The sequence below is a fragment of the Pteropus alecto genome, unplaced genomic scaffold (genome assembly GCF_000325575.1).
Source record: "Pteropus alecto unplaced genomic scaffold, ASM32557v1 scaffold135, whole genome shotgun sequence".
Taxonomy (NCBI): domain Eukaryota; kingdom Metazoa; phylum Chordata; class Mammalia; order Chiroptera; family Pteropodidae; genus Pteropus; species Pteropus alecto.
Window position 1 is genome coordinate 3,606,744 of NW_006438076.1, and position 21,905 is coordinate 3,628,648.

At 36.8% G+C, this 21,905-nt stretch overlaps 1 protein-coding gene across 2 annotated transcripts in view; it reads right to left on the reverse strand.

Moving 5' to 3' along the window:
• STT3A (STT3A, catalytic subunit of the oligosaccharyltransferase complex) overlaps positions 1–21,806 on the reverse strand; it is a 24,424-nt gene extending 2,618 nt beyond the window's left edge. Inside the window, exons 1-17 of one of the 2 annotated variants that reach the window (XM_015592021.2) lie at positions 21,623–21,641; positions 19,363–19,489; positions 18,555–18,615; positions 16,807–16,928; positions 16,291–16,436; positions 15,017–15,107; positions 13,825–13,931; positions 12,836–13,000; positions 11,756–11,936; positions 10,810–10,965; positions 9,762–9,853; positions 8,914–9,069; positions 8,462–8,650; positions 7,424–7,540; positions 7,205–7,307; positions 885–1,073; positions 237–352 (exon numbers count right to left, since the gene is read on the reverse strand). In XM_015592021.2, coding sequence (XP_015447507.1) covers positions 237–352; positions 885–1,073; positions 7,205–7,307; positions 7,424–7,540; positions 8,462–8,650; positions 8,914–9,069; positions 9,762–9,853; positions 10,810–10,965; positions 11,756–11,936; positions 12,836–13,000; positions 13,825–13,931; positions 15,017–15,107; positions 16,291–16,436; positions 16,807–16,928; positions 18,555–18,615; positions 19,363–19,450 — 2,079 coding nt within the window. In that variant the 5' untranslated portion in view covers positions 19,451–19,489; positions 21,623–21,641. Of the gene's footprint in view, positions 1–236; positions 353–884; positions 1,074–7,204; positions 7,308–7,423; positions 7,541–8,461; positions 8,651–8,913; positions 9,070–9,761; positions 9,854–10,809; positions 10,966–11,755; positions 11,937–12,835; positions 13,001–13,824; positions 13,932–15,016; positions 15,108–16,290; positions 16,437–16,806; positions 16,929–18,554; positions 18,616–19,362; positions 19,490–21,622; positions 21,642–21,664 lie in introns of those variants that run through there. The other variant, XM_006915207.3, reaches the window with a different exon arrangement.
• Between the last annotated feature and the right edge of the window lie 99 nt (positions 21,807–21,905).

A 21,905-nucleotide genomic window follows, 5' to 3' on the forward strand; every position in this document is an offset into this window, starting at 1 on the left:
AAAACAGATCAAGTTCAGCCCCAACTGGAAAAACATCACTGTAACCACTGCCAAAATGGCAACAGACTGGGATGTCTACTAAGAACAATCTAAAATAAAAACAGTAAAACTCTGAATTGCAAGCTACTCTTCAGACATTAGAAATATCCCTATTTTAGAAACATATGGCCCACTTTTAAGCACTAGAATCAATTTGCAAACATGATAGCAGCTTTCTTAGTGTCACATCTGCTCACCTTGTATATCCTGACTAGCCAATGTTCTGTGGTATATGCTTCCTCCAGGACATCAAGCTCAAAGTCTTTATTCCCAATCTCAGCATTCCGCACACGGTCAAAGCCTGGTGGACGCTCTAGAAAGGGTCAAAAAGAGACACATTTCTTTCTACAGTGCTGATTTCCTGCAGTTTGTTTAGAGAGTAGGGCCTGTAGAAAAGGACATCAGGTACAAAGGCAAATCAAGTGTTACCCTAACTCAAATCCTCTCCACGATGATGCTTGTTATATCTTATAAGAGTAGGGGGCTGACTTTCAAGCCCCTCTATTCCTGAGGGTTGCCACCCAGAGGCCTCAGTGATACACGAGTAACCCTTGCATGGATCACAGAAGAATAAGTAATGGGTAAAAGCATAAAATTTAGAGCCAGATTGTCTGAGTTGAACCTGACTTTGCCACTAGTTATGTCATTTGGGGCAGTTAGGCATCCTATATGTACCTTAATTTCCTCATATATAAAATGGGAATAAGTATCTACTTTTTGGATTGTTGTGAGGATTAAATGAATTAACAGATGTAAAGCACTTTGAACAGTATCTGGCATATGAAAAACACTGTTAGCTATCACTGTTATTACTGTTATTATTAATGTTGTTATAAATCACTCACTGGCTTCAGTGTAGACCTGTCCAAAGCGATAGTAACACATCTTGTACATAAGGCAGTTGAGTAGCACTGGAGAACCCTCACGGTCCACACGGAATTCTCCAGTTGGAGTATAATAATCATGCTCCTTGATATGTCTGCCTGTGTCTGTGCTCCCTCCAATCCGGACCATCCACAAAAACTTGTTGATGTCTAGGGGAAAAAAAGAAAAAGAACTACTGCATCACAAAGGTTGCTGGAACTAAATCACCTAATGAAAAGGTCACTATTTCTAAGGAAATTCCCCAAATATTTAACTCTAATTTATAAAAATAGGAAAGATAATGTGTGGGCAAAACATTTTCTCTCAAAACATACAACCTTCCCTATAGATTATTAGACTCCTGAAATCCTATGCTATTGGTCCAGACTTAAGTCACAACTGAAATTAGTCCCACGTATTAGCTGGGGTTGAGCTGTTCAATACAGTAGCTACTAGTTACATGTTGAAATGTGGCTAGTGCACATTAAGATGTGCTGGAAGTATAAAATACACACTGGTTTTCTAAGATATAGTCCAAAAACAAAACAAAGTGGGTAAAATATCTGGATTACATGTTAAATAATAATGTTTTAGATATACTTAAATAGAATTATTAAAATTCATTCCCTTATTTCTTTTTACATATTTTGATGCAGCTAATAAAAATTTTTAAATGTTGTTATATGCCTCTACTATAATTCTATTGAACAGTACTGACCTAGGGAGCAGATGAAGCTTTACCAGAAAGAGACATGAACATGCTCCCTTTCTTGACCTATAGTTGCAAAGTTACAAACTTCCAAAGCATACATCTATGAGAAGCCAACATTTCTATGTCAAACACACTACCTGGATCCAAAAATACTGATACCATCGTCATCTCATAAAACAAAATAAAATCCCATACATCTGTATAATAAACATCATGTATTACATATTCACACACAGCTGTATATCTCTCTGAGAGTATGTCTCTCTCTGTATCCCCTTCACAGGGGATGGTGAGTATAAAAACTATCATTGCTCTGTAAGAAAAAAAGATTCTTACTGAACTACTGCAGAAGGTTCCAAGTTATATCAAAGTGGTTAAGAATACAAACTCTGGATCTAAACTGCCTGGGTTTGAATCCCGGCACTGCCAATTCGAAATAGGTAAGTAACTAACCTTCGGCAAGTTACCTAATCTCTCTGTGCTTCAGTTTCCTCATCTATCAAATTATAAATATGAGAGTAGCTACAACAATAGGGTTGCTACACTATTATAAGTATATGTAAAGCATTTAATATAGCATTTATCACATAGTAAACATTCAATAAATAATGTTACTACCCTCATATAGTATTTGCGCTCTTACAAATGGAAAAACTGAGACACAGAGCTTGCCTAGATCCCAGCCAAAAACAGGACCAGAGACAAAACCCCAGAGCATCAACTTAACTATCTTAAAGCACTGATTCTGTAGCTTCCTGTTGGGTATGTCCAAAGCAAAAACCTGACAAACTTTAAGAATGGAAGAGTGGACAGCAAAAGAAACAACAAAATGAAAAGACAACCTACAGAATGAAAGAAAATGTTGATGAACCATATATTGGATAAGAGCTTTATATCTAAAATATATAAAGAACTCATAAAACTCAACAACAAAAAAACAAATAATCCAATTTAAAAATCATCAAAGGACGACCTAAATAGACTTATTCCCAAAGATATTTAAACGGCCAATGGGTATGTGAAAAGGTGCTTGACATCACTAATCATTAGGGAAATACAAATCAAAACCACAATGAGTTATCACCTCATACCTGTCAGAATGGCTATCATCAAAAAGATAAGAAATAACAAATGCTAGTGAGGATGTGGAGAAAAGGGAACTGTTGTGCAGTACTGTTGTTGGGAACGTAAACTGAAACAGCTACTATGAAAAACAGTATGGAACTTACTCAATAAATTAAAAATTGATTCACCAATATGATTCACCAATCCCACTTCTGGGTATATAACCGAAAGAAATGAAACTATTATCCCAAAGAGATATCTGCATCTCCGCGTTCACTGCAGCATTATTTATGACAGCCAAGACATGGAAACCACCTAAGTTCCCATAAAGGAATGAATGGATAAGAAAAAATGACATATACACAGACACATACATATATGTAATGGAATACTATTCAGCCATATAAAAAATAAAAAAAAAAACACTGCCATTTGAACATAGATAGACCTTAAGGGCATTATGATAAAATGTGAAATAAGTAAGAAAAAGAATACTGCATGATCTCATTAATATGTGGAATCTAAGAAAACTAAACTCAGAAACAGAGCAGGCTGGCGGTAGGGGAATTGGGTGAAGGTGGCTAAAAGGTACAAACTTCTTAGTGTTAAGATAAATAAGGCCTGGAGATGTGATGGACAACGTGACTATAGTTAACAATACTGTATGTTAGATATATAACTGAAAACTGCTAAGAAGCAATTTTAAAAGTTCTCATCACAAAAAAAAAATTGTAACTATGTGAAGGTGTAGATGTTAACTAAACTTACTGTGATAATCATTTAGCAATATGTACATATATCATATCTTTATGTTATATAGTGTAAACTTATACAATTGTTATATGTCAACTACATCTCAATAAAACTGGAGAAAAAAGGTAATACATAAATGAATGGGCACAGTTATGCTCTTAATAAATAGACCTCTGGTCTACTGGATTATCTGTCAATGATAAGTATCTTATCTGAAAGTTTCCACACAATATTTGAGAAAACATTTTAAATCTCTCATTTGTTTCCTATTAAAAATTTCAAAACTTAAAAAAAGAATGGAACAGTAAAAAATAATAGGAATTGCATCAAGGACAGCCTACTGCTAAAAGGCATTGTTTACAAAAAAGGAAAAGTTAAAGAGTAGTCTTGTATCAAATTCTAACATAAGAGAGTTAGGACTATGAACAGATCTAAATATATTATTTTATATATGCATAAGCATTTAATAGAAAATGAGATAAACATAACTTGCAAAAGGGCAAAATCTTGTCCATAACACTAATATCCCAAAATAGTTTGAATTAAGACATTTAAGTAACATGAGATATGACCATGAAATAATGAAACTTTTTAAAAACACAAAAGAATTTTTATAACTGAATGCCCATTATCCTTTCAGAAAATGTCGATTTTTCGAACTTGTACCACTCAGCATAAAAATGCTCAAGACATTTTAGAATTTCTCATTTGGAACTTTCTTCAGAGCCAAAGTCATATCTGTGTGTGTGAAGTATGACTGACATAAAAAAGCTGGACATATTTAACGTGTACAACTTAATGAGATGTGTCTCTTTTTTTTTTAATAAACTCAGAGGGCAGGAAAGAATAATGACTGAAGATAAGTTGGGGCATGCGGTGAGGAGGGATCAGCAATTGAAGCAATACCAGTGACTATTTTTTGGCACATATTTTATTTGTGTGTTTGTGAAAGAGGGGGAGAAGTGGAGAGGAGGATAAAGGGAGGGGGGAGAGAAGCTATTTTAAATTGTTAAAAAGTATTCACAGAAGGCACCAGCTGAAATGTTACCACGATTAAATAATAAAAAAAATAATAACCTCTAGGCTTTGGGTTCACTCCTTCTCATGGTACGATACCTTTCAAAATTTTCAGAATTCCAACTAATAAAGCCTAATAATTTGAGCTTGAGAAATAAATTTAGTATGAGAAATTAATACTGTCTTCTTTTATGATTTTCACATGCATGCTACCATGGATTTAGATGAGTGCTGTTTTTAGTGGTTATGTTATGTTTTCTTTTTAAAGTCTAGCTTCTATAGAAATACATAGATCAGAGTAATTAGCGTCTATAGAAATACATAGATCAGAGTAATCATCATTCTTTCAACAATTCAAAAGCATAGCATAATATCTAAAGAAAATTTTTCTCTGCTTTATGAATGAATCTTTATGTAAACTTAACCTAAGCTATTATTCACACAATTAAGATCTATTTAAATCTCTTATTTTCATATTTTTCTAGTCCTACATGATCAATTCATTATGAAGGAGCAGCGTCTTCATCTTCATTCAAACATTTGTGTTATCACTATATACATGCACAAACAAAAAAATTTGTAATACTAAGTGTGGCAAATTGGTACTACCACTGGGAATCACTTTGCCAATATCCTATTAGCTTCGAACAAATGCATTTGTTCTAAACCAGTAATTCTACACTTTGTTATTTACGTTCACAGAAAACATGTACCAGACCGTTCATAACAGCATGATTCATGATAGCCCCAAACCAAACATAGCACAAATATCCATCAATACTAAAATGCATACATTGTGCTATATTCACACAATGGAATACCATACAGGAATGAGAATTAAGAAATTTTGGCCCCCCACAATATGAATGAATCCTGCAAACATAATACTGACCAAAAAAGCCAGAAATGAGAATATACATTTATAAAGTTCAAAAATAGACAAAACTTTCCAGGTATAAATATTTCAAAAATTAATCGAACTACAGATTTTAAATATGTGCAGTATACAATATGTTAATTATGCTTCAATAAATCTGTTTCAAAAACAAACAAATGGCACTAGAAGCTGAGATAGTGGTCACCTTTGGAAGATGGTGGTAGATAATGCAAGCGGTATGGGAAGAATTTCTAGAACACCTGTAATGTTGTTTCTTGGTCTGAGTGCTGGTTACATGGATATGTTCCCTTTGTGAAAATTCATCAAGCTATACACTTACAATATCTGCAGTTTTTAAATGTTAAACTTTAACACCAAGTTAACTTTAAAAAGCTGTATAATCAAGACCTCTTGACCTTATTGCTTTTTCTTGTCATGCTAAATTACTTTGTCAACGGTCTTACATGCTAATTTTCTTAATTTCACACACAAAAAATATAATATGTACCGTATAATAACACTCATTTTTATGTCAGCATTAAATATATACTTCTATTCACCTTAGCAAGCAGTAAAAGGTTGACTGACTGTGGTGACTTAACAATGATTAGTGCTAAGATTTTAAGTAACTATCCCTTTCTACCATATATATGTATACATTTATATATATAAAATATATACACATATATGTACATGTACAAATACTTTTCTGTAGTAGCTGGATATATTATTATCATTAAAGTGAAAACATAAATAATTACACACAGCAAACACACAGCAAAATAGTACTGGTGCAATTGTCTGTGAAAGTTCAAGTCTGTGGACACCATCTCTGTTATCATCATTCTTCCTCAGCTTATACAAGACACACATGGAAACCAGTCTTACTACTTTATATTTACACTTTATTTGTACTATCAGGATGGGTTTGTTAAGTCTGTCTATATCAGAAGCCAGGGATAATCTAAAATTTTAATATCTTTCAGAAGCAGCCATATATCCACAGAAAATGAAGATAGAAATATGACGTAATTATTGACAGGAAAACAAGTTATTATAGATAAACATGTAACTATGGTTTACTTGTCGACTCAGAAGTGAATAATATTTACATATTCATAATTTTGAAAACACTTTATATGAATTTCATCTAAAATTGAAAATTAGCTCCACTGAGAAGCAGCACTAGGGAAAGGAGGTGGGGTTGGGCAAGGGTTGGATACAAAGAACTAAGTTCCTTATCTACTGTAATAAGTTGATACGGTGTATCTAAAATGATAAGTGAATAGCAAAGAATACATATTATTGAGATACATAAATAGAAGTATTTACAAAAAACAACGGGAGAAATAACTGTCTCTGGGAATTAATGTTTTAAGGGGGTTTAGGTTTACGGGCAGGGGAATACCATCCTTTATTATAAACCTTCAGAAGAGTTTAACATTTTAAAGTATAAACGGGTATTGCTTTAATTTTTTAAAATATTTTTTAAGGCAGAGAACAATATTTAGATGATTCTTCTAAAAATATAGTTTTCCTAATAATCATAGGGAACATATAACATGTACATACTTAAGTTCACTTTCAGAAGCCTCATATTGTTTTTTTTACTGGTTGTGGAACTACTCTTAGGTCTGAAAACAAGTATAGCATGCTGTACCTACATAAGAAATATTTACATTTACTTCCTACTTGTTGCCCACCTACCCCCCCCAAAAAAAATCAAAATAACCCAACCTCAAGTTGCAAATAGTTTTGAAATTCTCCAACTAAAAAAATATTAATAATATATCAGTAAAAGAACAGAAAAATGGGAATGCCATCTAGTTTTCTTAGAATCTATACCCTATTGCTGGAAATAGAATCAAGTACATTACCATCAGAGGAATATCCAGTAAGGCCTCCAAAAATGACCAGCACATAGCTAACATCAAGCTCCCTCATGATCTCATAGGCTTTTTCTTCTGTGGATGCCATTGCCTAGAAAAATAAATGCACATTTCTCAGAGAAAAATTCCTGGTCATATGATCCCTCATGGAGAAATTTTACCACTAGACCTTATATGCCAAACACTCAAATGATCCCTTCACCTTACCTGCCCTACTCGAGAAATATGGGTATTATTCCACGTGTTATTGTCCACTAAAATCGTCCGATTTGCCATAGCTGTAATCTGGTAGCCATAATCCCACCATGACATTACCTTCGCATCCTGAAAGAAACATGGGCAATGGAAATAACAAGTGTCCCACTGCCTCCAAAAATCAAATACAAGAGAAGTAGTGGAAGGGCATCTAATAGGAAATGAGGCATGGCTAATTAATCAATTTCTTTACAAAAGAATGCATGCCTAAACAGAAAATAAATCTTTGCACTTGGTTCTATATTTACATGCAATCATGAAAACTCAGTGCAAAATTATACAATCCAATATTCCCAATACTTTCACCCAGATCACCTTATACAAAGATACTGGGGTGGGAAGTGTAGGAGACTATTCGATATTTACATATAAATAGCCTGATGTCATGCAGTAACTGTATGAAATGACCTTTAACAATATCACAAAAATCAGTTGTTACAAAGATAGGGAGAAAACACAAATCACAGGATATGATGAGAAAGGATTACAAAATACATAAAGTTTGGACTCCTTAAGAATCTAATCCAGAAGTGCTATTTACAATGGTTACTGCAAACGAAATCACTTCAGATTCTCAAACGGTATCAACCAAATGTTAAAAATGGTTATCAATAGGTAATCACTTTATGGAAAATTTGTATCTCTTTCCTTGCTTCTATGTTCTGATTTTTCTACAATAAATACGTATTATTTACCTGTAAATTTTTTTCTTTTTTATAACTGGATGGTCTACATCATGAGAAAATCACCATACCATGTTGACAATACAAGTATGCAAGCAGAGTGTACATAATTACCAATAAAGGTTATTACAGACCTATAAAAAATCCTTAATTGAATGGAGACGACCTTTAGGGCTCATTCAACACTAGAGTTCCATAGTTCCAATTTCTCCAAGCATTCTAGCCATCTAAAAGCTATGATTCCCTATAATATCAAATGTCTCTCCCTCCCCCCAACCCCATAAGCCCACTCCTTCCAAATCTTCACCTCTGGAGTATTGTGACGAAGCCAATAGTATGCTTCTCGAAAGTCATCAAAAATGATCCTACTGCCATCCCCACCACGAGCAGAGAGCACAATGGAAGGAGAAGAGTAGGCCTCACTGGTCACCCAGGTTGAATGAAAGGTGTAGGTGATGAGAAAGAAAGCCATGACCAATATCATCCCACTTGCCACCTGAATAAGAAAGAATGGCGTTGTAAAACCAAATTAAATTTACAGAACACAGAACAGCTTCTTACACGCAGTCAATAGTATAGATGACATGAATCAAAGTAAGTCAGGCACTATATGAGTTAATTCTGACCACTTATGACAGCATTCTACCCCTTACTCAAAAAATAAATATATAGAGAGAGATATCTATATCTATATAAACACACACATGCATAAGCACACACAGTTTCCCAAGACTGCTCTTAGTGTTGCTTAATTCTCACTTCATTCTTAATAGGGTAGGTAGAATCCTGTTGCTTCTTGTTCTTCTTGTCCGGACGACTTATATCCAGATTCTTCATGTACGTAGACAGCACCTGGGAGACTCCAATGCCAGAAAGAATGCACATAACGGGTGCCAAAACTAGCATTAGACGCACCTAAAAGAGACAGGCAGCCACAGCACGGTCTATTCAGTGTTTTACAAATTACAGATTTTACCCTATGAGTAGATTATGACATCAATTTAGGGGTTTTCAACAAACTTGATTTTTCAATGAATTAGAACAAAAAAGAAGAGAAAATAATTGATACATCTACAAAAGCATATTTCCTAAACTGTTTTTTCAGTTAAATATATGTATATATGTATGTGTGTCCTGAGTAATGATATGACATAAAATGTATTTCTTAACTGTGGTTTGGGACCAAAAGGGTGTTAAGAAACACTGTCTTGCTACTATACATAAAATCACTCCATTTTAGCAAACTAGCACTCAACAATCCTCCCAGGCCTTTAAGAAAAAAAAGTCATCTCTCTTGTTAAGACACCCAGAAAGACAGTGGAAGGAATCTGCCCAGGGTCACTTTCTCCAACAAGTATAAAAGTGCCTCTCCTTAACACAAGGGTTATGAATCCAAGAAAGTCGGGCCCCACAATCAGAATGTATGAGTACCTCGGACATTCCAGCAAAAAGTGAACAGTGAGCAGCTTTATGACTCAGCCCTCAAATGCTCAGAGGGAAGCATCTGTACAATCATCAGTATTTTCTGAATCCGTCTATACAGCAAACTTAAAAGCACCTCAGAGTTAGGGATGCAAAGCCTTGCTAGGACTGAGGGCATTCCTCACCATTACAGCTGAAAAGTACATGCTGGTCACACCATACATGATGATGAAAATCCGGGCATCAGAGAGGTTGCTAAAGCAGTAATAGAGACCAACTACAAAAGTAAAAGTAAAAAAGGAAATAAGCAGCTAAAAAAACAATCATAGATATGTGCAAAGATGTTTACTACAGCACTCTTTAAAACACAAGAAATCAGAAACCACCTAAATGTCCAACATTAAGGAAGTAAATTATAGTATAATTATAATACAGAATGTAATATATCAATTAAAATATTGCTACAGAGATTATGGACCATTCGCCTTCTCCTATATACATCTCTATACTTTAAAAAACAAATGATATATCATAAATATTATCTCTCTAAAATAATACTAAACAGAAATTATCATGATTCTCTGAAATGAAAAAATCAGGGGAAAAAACTGTACCATATTTTTTTCTAATAAATGGATGAACATACATCAAAACATTAAAAGTAGCAACAGATGTGTGGTGACAACCTTTTTTTCACTTGTCAATATTATTTACAATAGACAACTTACTTTCATTGTAAGAAAAAAATGTAAAAGTTATTTTATTAAAAAAAAAAAGAGAGAGAGAGAGAAAGCCCCCTACCACTGGTACATTTTTAAATGTATCTGGTTTGGCCAGAAGATAAGTTAAATGAAGAGGCTTTACAATAAACTGTGCCTTTTCTCGAACTCCAGTACTGCCAAGATAAATGGGGAGGAGTCAGGGATGGGCAGTAGAGAAGATACACACCAGAAATACTAAAAAAAAAAAACAAAACTGAATATAAATTAAGGTTGAATTTTAACTTATAAATAAAATTAAAACTGAAAAAGGCTCTAAACTTGTGAGTGTCTGTGACTGTTCAATGTTGATACCTACTTTGCTTCAAATATTAGAAAAAAGTGCTTGGCCATGCTCTGTACTGCATAGGGTAAACAGGCACAAAACAAAAACACAAGGATGAGGGTATTTTACTTATTTTGAAACAAATGGTAATTCTCACAAAGGCCATTTCAGAACACAAGGCAGACAGACCTGGAAACATGAAGACAAGAAGCTGCAGGTCAAAATAGTATGAAGACCAAGTCGTAGGCTGATGCTCAGACACAGAAGCAATGATGGGGATGTTGTTCTTAGCATAAGAAGGATCCAGCAGTGAGTAGAAACGCCCGGTCCAGGGAGATATTTTTCCTGGCAGCAAAGAGGCAACAAATATTCCACATTCACTTCTGAAACAAAATAACATCTAATTCTAACTAATCAAAACTTTCCATTTTAATAAGATTCTCTGAGAAGGAGAAGGACTAAGGCTTTTTAGATGCCACCAATACTTTGAGAATTTCACTCCTTCCTTTCTTTCAAACTTGAGAGTACATTTGTCAACAGAGCTGGCAGAATAAAGTCAGGCTGTATATAATAAACTCAGAAGAACTGCATCTTGGAAGGGTTTAGGTCAAATCTGGTCAAACCAAGGCCAACTCTATAAACTAAGTCAACTACATTCTCCGGTGCTGCTCTGAATTAGACAATACACAAAGCCTTGGCAAAATCAAACCAGCCACTGACAAGTAGATATGAAGAATGGGTGGCATGCCAACCAAACAAAACAGTCGTGGTTTAGTGCATAGAGGACTACATATTGTAGGGTATGACAAGCAATGTTAGGCTTTCTCCCACACTACCTACTGAAAAAAAGTAAAAAAAGCAGAGAAAGATTAATAACAACGTGAGATACAGTCCTTTCACCAAATGTGATTCTTCCAAGATTAAGAGCTGCTCTAACAAGACATTCTTTGATATACTGAATCCAAACACTGGGCTGAGAAGTGAAATGAATATTGAAAACTTCATATATTTAAAATGAAAACAGAAATAGGAAAAGAATGAATCTTTCCATGGTCAGGAAATAACCCATATTTTAAAGTTTATTCTATGCCTGTACCCATTTACATTTAACACTAAAAGCCATGAGCCTTCCTACCTGTCAACATGAGGAGAGCTCCCACGGTGAGAAGGACAAAGCCTACCAGGGAAATGACACTTCGGAAAAGAACTTCAAATTGCTGTGGGTTCAATTTGCTGCGCAGATAATCTACAAAGGCATGGATCTGGCAGAGACCAAAGACCCCAAAGGCTGCCATGTGCTCTGATGAAAGGACGGGCTGTCAGTAAAAGCAAATGTGTGAGAAAAATGTCAGGAAAAGAGTAGGTCTAGCCTAGACCTGAATTATGTTGACCTAGTTCAGACCAAAGGGTCAAATGAGTTCTGAAGCCATTAAGGAATTAGGACCAATCTAGGGGAGGGTCTAATTCACCTGCCACATTTTCCAAAAATATATGGAGTCCTCCAAAGCAAACCATACCCCATTATTATCACACCTCTGGCCTTTGCTCAGGCTATTTTTTTAGCCTGTATTGCAATTTTCTCATTTTCCCAAAATGTGCATTCACTAAAATTCTCATCATTCAAGGCCCAATACAAATATCATTTCCTCTAATCTGCCAAACTGAAATTGATTACTTCCTGTATGTTCCCTGCAATTTAGATCTCTTCCATCACTTAAAATTCTTTGCTTAGATCAGCTGTTCTCAAAATCTAGTTGGCATCGTAATCATGGGGGTGGAGAGAAAAAGGGGTGTTAAGAGGATTGCTGAGCCCCACCCCTAGAGTTTCAGATGCAGTAAGTAGGTCTGTGGTGGGGCCCCAGAACTCGCACTTCTCACAAGTTCCCAGATACTGCGGATGCTGCTGGTCCATGAACTACATTTCCAGAACTACATACTATACACTGTAAACAGCTGCATGCACTTCTTTCCCCCAAGCAAGACTGTAAATTCCTTAAGGAGCAGGGCCATGTTGTTACTTTTTACATTTCTCAGTGACTAGCAAATTGCACATAACAGGTGATCAGTAAAAAAATACGTGCTGACACAAGCAGTCCAAAGTTAGACCTGTAAATAAGTCTTACTCTTCTCACTAAAATCCAAAATAAATCAACCTAGTTGGAGATACTTAGAAAAAGAGGAAGAAGCTAAAAATCTCATTCAGTCTAGGGCTTACCTGGAAACCCACGAAGGAGATCTGCATGGAAAGAATGGTGCCCAGACAGTAAACGGTACAGTAGGCCACATAGATCCGGTGGGAGAATCGTCCTGTGAGCATCAGCACCAGTACATGGAGAGGAATCAAGTTGATCAAGAATACGTAACCTCCCCATGAAGAGACCTATGACAGGATAAAATAGAACGGTTCCTCTGAGCACTTGTCACACCACCACTATACCTGTGACCTTTTTAAAGAACATCTCTTTATAGTAACTAATAAACTTTATTTATGCCAAGTGGCTTAAAGAGTTTAAATAACTAATTTCTTTAAATAAAAAAATCAAATTCACACTCACTGCTGTAATTCAGTCTCCTGTTCCCTATGGCTCTTGCCAAGAAGATCACAGAATAAGAGGTACCCAACCTTCATGGTTAATCTAGATGCAATCTACTATAAGATCACATGGAGGATTTAGGGATACATGTGAAATGTGAGCAAGTAGAAGCAGTTAAGGGAAGCAGTCTAAATGTATGTGTAAGACTGAATGACTACACACACACACACACATATATATAAAATATATATCTTATATATATCAAATAATATATGAAATCACATATGTATTTCATATATCTTATTTCCTTTATATATACATATATAAAGGAAATAAGATATATATGAAATACATATATGAAATCAATATGTATATGAAAAGGAAAAATTTAAGGAGAACATCTCAGAGAAGAGAGCTGGCCAGCCAATATGTACCAACAGGAAATACAGTATCTGGAGAATTTTACAAAGTAAAACATCTCTATCTTTTTATACAATGGCTCTCCATGCCGTCCTTGGATTAGGCTTTGTATGGATACAAGAGACAATAAAGATTTCTAGCCTCCGGTCCATAGTTTCAAAGCCCAAAAGCTACTTCCAATTTATAGCAGTTGATCCCAGTAGGTATTCAGATATAGAGAGTGTCCTGGAAGAAAAGAGTGAAAAGTTACCATGTAGAAATAAGCAAGGGCACACTTGGCTGCCCAGTAGATGGAACCAGTCTTTACTGCTTTGATCCACATGTAGTAGGTGAGTAGCATGCAAAAGATGGCAATTCCTGTAAGAAGAATACAACAAAAAGTCAATATAGGGCCATGCTGGCATAATATTTAAGAATACTGCTTTGGAACAGGCTGCCTGGATTCATATCTTAGATCTACTACCCTTAATAGTATAATTATTTTTACCTCTCTTTGTCTGTTTCTTGTAAAAATGAGTCCATAATAGTATCTACCTCATAAGTGTTGTGAAGACTAATTTAATTATTGCATGTAAAGCACTTAGAATAGTACTGTGCATACAGCAAGCACTCAATGAGTGTTGGCCATTCTTATTAATATTCTTCCCAGGCACTAAATTCCCCGCTAGTGTAGTCCTAAAGATATCCCATACCATCCTGCTACTTCATCTCACCATGAGCTGGGCCTTTGGCTCTCACTGCCCCTTTCTTTAACACTTGCCTGTTGGCAAATTCCAGCCTCAGGGTTCAGTTCAACCTTAACTACTTCCAAAAAGCCTGCCTGGATCCCCAAATCTGAATTAATGTCTCCTTTCATTACATTCCCAAAGGATTCTGTTCAAACTTCTCTCATGACACACAATACTATCTGCCTGTTATTATTTTTATAGATCTGTACTGTATATGTCTTAAATAGATTATGGGCCAACATAATTTTATTCATTATCTACCTCTATAATACCTTAATTATGAGTCAAAATAACCTTATTATCTATCTTTATAATATCTAACATTGTGTTTTCCCAATAACATTCAATAAATATAGGTTGAATTGAAAATAAGTCAATAAAAGTCATTACTGTTTTAAGAACATCCATTCCTCTTATCTCAGAAAATAAAGCAAATGAATAATGTTAAAACAAGAGTACCACTCAACACTAAAAATTAACTCTACTTTTATAAGTCCAGAGATGATCAAAAGGCCTTCTACAAGGAAAATTGCCAGCTACCTCTCTACAGAGGATAACAGAGAGAGAATACAAACTGGTCTGAAGTCCCTCCTTGCCCATTTCTAATTTTCTTGCCCAAGTACCATTTTTTGCTACTGCTAAACAGATTTGAAACCAGATTCTACTGAACTTCATGAAATTCTACTGGGAAATGAAGTGGACAGATCCTCTTACCTTCATTATCATAGGAGCCAGCCACAGATCGGGAGATATATCCAGGAACTACAGCAATCATGGCAGCAGCAAGAAGTCCAGCCCCTGCATCCTGTAAGAAAAGAGGGGTGACAGGAAGTGAACACCAACACATCTATGAAAGAGAAGAGAGGATCCACTAGTCCATTCTGTTTAAAATGGGCCCAGAGAACATTCCAACACTTTCAAAGGTAGATGTGATGCTAGAAATGTTCACGGCACAAGAAAGCTAAAAATTTCATACCGATTCCCCATGATGATACCAAGTCTGAAACTGAGTACACATATGCGAAAAGCAGACAAATCATGTAAGTTGTCAGACATCAGACACTGCTCCAGAATGAGCTGTTTGGCTGGAGTATCCCCAGGCTTATGAGTCACTATCTTTAACAATATCTGGACACCACAGGAACACCAGTCACACCTCCAAAAGCTATGCAAGTACAAGCAAAAGAAGACAATTATTACTTGAGCTAAAAAGCCAACAAAGATAGGTGATTATCTATTTGGACTAAAGATGCCAAGAGCTTATATAATAAAGTTGGAGTCTCACCGGGCAATCTATGACCTCAGGAAAGAGGAAAAATAAAATGTAAACCACACTCCAAAAGAGTAAGGACTTGTCTGTTGATAAGAGTTAAATTGGAAACAAGGGCAGCAAGGAGAAGGATGAAAGGTTTCCAAACTGAACTCGAGTTTCCCAAACCCTCTTACTAGTTTACCACCTCTCAGGTATCTCCCTGACACCACAGCCACAAACTAAGAATAGCCAGAGTCAGTAATGCAGAAACCTAGAAAAATAAAGTCAGCATGATGGAGTCTACTATGAAAGTAAAGTGGTTGAAAATTTTTTAAATAAGTGTTTAAAAAGTCAACAAATAATTTCTAAGTGTCCATTTTCAGTAGGAAGAACTAACCACTTTAGGATAGTTCCTGTAGTTACTTTTCCTCTCTCTTAGATTGTGAGGACTTCAAAATCTAAACCTCACATTTTGCATTTTAAATGTTTTTTCTCTTTATGTAGCAATTTACATTTGACCTTCCAAAGTTCCCTTATAAGAATAAACAGTTGTTAATAATAAGAAACCACATATTCTAAGGAGGGGCTGCAGTGACCCAATAATTCGGCCCAGCAAAAGGTGTCTTTAGCCTCTGGCTCCCTGCCCTGCTACCACTCAGCCCCCCACCATTTACTGTCTACTAGAGAGGTTCAACAACATTCATTCCCAAACCTCCTGTCACCCCAAATCCTTCACCTTGAGCTCTTTGGTAAGGTGGTACGTGACGATGGTGGTGAAGGAAGAGAAGAGAGGGGCCAGGAACACACAGACATTCCGAATGTCGATGGTGATGTGGAAAAAATGGAGTACATGGTAGATTGCAGCAGAGGTGATCATTAAGCCTATAACAGGAAGAAGAAACTCCATTAAGTTATCCTAGGATAAAGAACTTATGGGAACGGGAAAATCCAAGTATCAACACAGGTCTCGATAAACCACCAGCAATACTAACAGAGTAACTGCAGTAGGCCTATTAATTTCTCCCTTGAGGATTTAGAGGTCCAAACTTTATGGAAAACCACCCATTCCCACTCTTCCATACATGTTCTCCTGTCTATATAAGATCCACTTTTAGGAATCTATAATCAGAACGAAATTACAAGTGTCACAAAATGAAAATATTAGGAAAAAAAGAAACTTTCAAAATATGCAAATACCTTATTTCTGTTTTTTGGTTTTTTGGTGTTTTTTTTTTAAATCTGTTTCCCTCACCTGGGTAAATTGTTCCTCCAATGATTCGGCCCAAAGGATACCAGGCCCGGTCATCAAACCAGTTATGGAATTTATAAAACCCCTCCTCAGCCAGGAAGCGGGTAGTCCGATAATTGAAGTACCTATAGCAAAAAAGAAAAGATCGTGTTTCTTCCTCTTGTACTCAAATACTTGCACCAATTTGCAGTGAATTTTGCTTCTCAGTTTATACCATTGTGGAACTTATCATTACTCTAATAAAGTCAGTTTGGTACCAAAAATTATACCAGCCATGAAAATCATTTTATGTTACTGTAGGTCTCATTTCTAGCTCCTGGAATTACCACCAGTCAAACACCCAAAAGAGAGGACAGCTGAGATGTGGGCATCAATAAATTTGGCTCTTTTAAAGAACATGCAAAAGAACATTTCCATACCATACACAAAGACACATGGATAAGTTCAAGTGATGAACATCTCTAAAGATGTTGGTTTAACATCATACACTGTATGAAAATGTTTAACCCACTCTATTACATGAACTTCTTAATAAGTGCTGAAACTTATAACAAGGTCAACTCATGTTGTTACTAAAAATAGTTCTGAATGCCACCTACCTAGTAGCTTTAAAAATTACATTAAAAATATTTGATATAAAATGCTTAGTGTTTACATGGAAAGACACAGTTCTTTGGTCCTTTTCTAAACGTCTCACTTAAAAGAGAAATTTTTAAAAAAACAAAAAATAAATATAAATAAAAATATAAACAAATACAAGGAATTGTTTAATTACTAAAGATAATCATGACTAACCATCTTTCCTGCCCACCCCTTAACCCTACTTCCTTGTTGGTCAAGTTTTAGCAGCAACGGTAGAAGCGGCAGATGGCAGAAATCTCTATCCATCTGTTTGTTCCTAATGAATATTATTTTGGTAACTGTCAAAAAGATGGAAGGGAAAGCGGGTAACAGGTAGTCAACATGTGTCAGAACTGTGTCCTTTACCTAACAGTAACAGAGCCAGAGTGAGACAGAGGAAGTAGTTAGCGGGAACAGGTCTGGACAAGGCTCAGACCATGGGCCTATTTCCTGCTCTGCAAAAGTGTTGAATCACAGGATCTTTACAGTCCTTTCCAGTTCTATGACTACAAAGCAGATATTCTTGCTTTCCCTGACCATTTCACCTCAATGTTTGCTCATCTAGAGGGCCTGAGAAAAAAAGCCTTAACACACTGTTGATTAAGAAACAAAAGGATATAAGTTTCCTCATTGATGAGAAAAAAATATCAATTAATTTAGGGACTCCCAAAGAAACTATTTGTACGCCTCCAAAATGCTTTTGAATATCTACATAGAAAAAAAATGATAAATTTGCAAATACAGAAAAAAAAAAATGTCATGAATCTCAAGTTCATGACTTGTGATTTTCTTTTGATCCTCAAACACACAGCAGACCACTATCCCTCAATGTGCAACACTGTTGACCAAGTTGAAAAGCCAGACTGCTCCTAACCTAACCAGATCTTAAGTCATAGGCAGGCACATCAGTAATGCCTCTCACATTTTTTATAGATTTAAGACTCACTTGTTAATTCCAACAGAAATGTTGCAAAGAAGACAATTATCTCCTTTGGAAAACTTAAGGATGTTTTCTCCCTAAATGTATAGAAGTACATCCCCATTACTAAGCGCTGACTGGAATGTGAATTTGAAACATATGAACCTGAATGCTTCCCCCAAAAAATACCAGACCAAGCAAAGGTACTCACGGATCAAACTCATGGATGACACTTTCAAATCTCAGAACAGCAAAGAGACGAGTGGAGAATGCTGCAAATACCAGAGAATTAATATTTTTATGGTAATATGCTATGAAAATAATAGTAGGCAGTAGTATTATAGAGGTAATAGTATTATCCATCTCAGAAGACAGAGAAAGTATAAAATGACCCCTGAAAAAGATACAAATCCATCCTTCCCACATAGAAGAAAAGACAATGACCTCTGACAATGAAGCCTACATTTCTACTTAGGCAGGACACATTTAACTACTTATTATCAACGTCTGTAACAATGCATTTACCTATTAAAACTGCACTCGACTTACATGGTCATCTTTTATATATGTTGACCTTCCCACAACTAACCTTAACTTTGGAGCAAACTAAGAGGTAAGGAAATCAAGACTATACTTGTAACTCATGCTGAGCTAAAAATCAAAACAAACAAACAAACAAAAAGAGTAAGTTCTGAAGAGACTTTCAAAACTACTAAGGCAGGCAAACTAAACTGAAGAAAATTGTCTTCTCTAAATTCAGCATCCATGGTTCACAGTATCTCTTTCAGCTCCATGAGAAAACAGAATTAGCACAGCGTGTTTCCCATTCTTTCCCAGATGAAAGCTAGTCCTTCTATAATCTTTTTTATTTTGCCTTCATAAAATTATACTGATGGAGAACAGTAAAAAGAACACACTACAATCTGCTGGAAAAAAAAAACAAGAAAGCCATACTTGACTTTTTTCAAGATTTTCTCCTTTCAATCCCCTAAGAAAGAGAGGTCCACATGCATACTCACATAACACAGCAGCCATTGACAGAATGAGAAGCTTCAGAAGTGTGTCCTGCTTCTCATAGGACAACCGCAAAAATCCCAGCTTGGTCATCTTGGCATCAGTGGGTGGCAATAGATGATACTCGAAGAGCTAAAATGGAAAAATCAAGACCAAAGGATGTTGAACACCTTCAATTTACCTAGTTCATTTTAATATTTTATGATGGTAGAGAAACATAAAAAAGACAGGAGCTAGAGAACACACCACAAAGGGTCAGGACTAATACCAATACCCAAATCTTGTCCAAATAATGATCCATTGGCAAGGAAGTAGGCACAAGTCAGGCCTGAGAAAAGACTAAAAAGGAGTGATTAGACTCTATCACCTTACTTCTGTTTCCAGCTTTCTAACAGCTAACAAGTACATATGCAGAACTGGCAATAGTGTGATACAACAGGTGAAAAAAAAGGAAACATAGCAATAGAAAAAGAGTGTTTGGGGAAAAGATGCAAAGAAAATAGGAAAGATTGGAAATAGAGAAAAAAATAATTACATGGAGAAAGAAATCATTCAAGAAAAGGCAGAAATGTATAAAAGGAAGCAAGAAATGAATATTGAATACAGAAGTAAAAGCAGAAAGTGGAGAAACAGACATCATGACTGAATAAGCACCAATTTACAGTCCTAAATTTCAGCTTCAACTGACTGGCTTCAAGCTTCCTTCTGTTCCAAATTCAACTAAAAAGAGTATGACTGATCACACTAATACAGTACAGTCATGCACGAGAAAGAGAAGAGAAGAGAAGAAGAGAAGAGAAGAGAAGAGAAGAGAAGAGAAGAGAAGAGAAGAGAAGAGAAGAGAAGAGAAGAGAAAGAAGAGAAGAGAAGAGAAGAGAAGAGAAGAGAAGAGAGAAGAGAGAGAGAGAGAAAAGGGGGGGAGAGGGAGGGAGGGAGAGAGATGTATGTAGATCGCTGTACTTAAAATCAGATATATCACACTGTAACTACTCCTCAGATCTATACCCACTTCTAATCAGCTGTCTCAAGACATCTCTGTAATTGACACTGCTAATTTAAGCCAATGATCCAAGACAGCTCATGGAACCAGATGACAATCTGGAGGGAAAAAAATTGTTTCCTACTGAAGCAAGAAAAGCTCAGGGGAAAATTTAGATAGAGGGAAGCAGTCTGTAGACCATCTGAATGGTGATTACTTGATGAACGAGATTCATTAGCACTAATTTACCATAGGAAGTCAACTATTTCTGTTTAAGGTAGTACTGCTTGCTTAAACCATCCATACTGGTAGAGGGCTAAGAAATAAAGAATAAGGACATGCAACATTGTTCAAGACTGCAGGGGGTGGAAAATAAGGAGCCTCCACCTATCCTGATCTTTTCTCCAGAATTATCAAAGGAAAGGAGGGAAAAATAACACTGCACTGGGTGGAAGGCAAGAAGAATCATATATTCCTAGCTCAACAGTACGAAATCAAGCATCTTTCCCATAACTAACTGTCCTAGATGAGCATTTTTCATGGGTTTTTAATTATAATCCCAAAAGAAAACCTTATCCTGCAACCAAAAATAAACACCTAACTCCAGGAAGTCAATGATCCAGCCACATCCCTCAAGTTTGTATTTCTGGAATGCCTGAAACAAAAAACTTAACACAGTGAGTTGATATGAGCCACATACATAAAAGAGTAAGCAAAGGAAAGGTGAGTACTAGAACCCATATCCGAAAAGCTGAGTACAGGATTTGGTAATTTAAGGCAGGACCTTAAGAGAGTTTTCTGTGTGCCCTCTCTGGTCTCTTCGCACAGCGCTCAAGCAAGTAAGGGAAGACACTTCTCAAAAACACTTAGCATTTGTTCTCCTCAATTGTGCCTGCAAACCGTGGCACCCTTGTCCCATCTCGGTTCTGGTTTCCTAGACACACCTTCCCAACTGCGTTCGCCTGCAGCCTTTCTCACCCTCTCACGCTCCTTCACTCCCCTCCACCCTTCACTCCTGCGGATCCCACCTCCCTTCTCCCACCCTTACACGACTCTACACCTCTGACACCCCCACTGAGGACACCCTCCACCTCAGCATCCCGAGTGCATTCCCCAGAACCAGCCCCAGGATCTCAGCTTCCCCACGCCCTCCCCGCCGAAGCGCACGCCGCATCCCAGATCCTCACATCCTTCTACTGCCGGACGCCCCCACACCACGCCTCACGCCCCTTCCTGCGCTCCCACCAGCCTGCCTTCCCTCCCTGACCCAGCCTTTGGGGCCCCACCTCCGGAAGTTCTCAGAGCCCCACCAACGCCCTGGGCCGCACCTGCCGCCAATCCTCAAGTTCTATCCCACGGCCTTCCAACCTGGCCCACGGTCCCCTGGAATCTGCTGGGCTCCCTCGGCCATCCGCTCAGAGGCGCACCCAACCCCGGCAGAGGCCGGGTCCACCTCCTGGACTGTTCCCCATTGGCTGGCTCAGGACCGACACGACACTTCGGGGGAACAATAGGGTACCAGAGCTGTCTGTCAGACGCAGAGGCGTGGCTGAAGCTGCGTTCTCACTT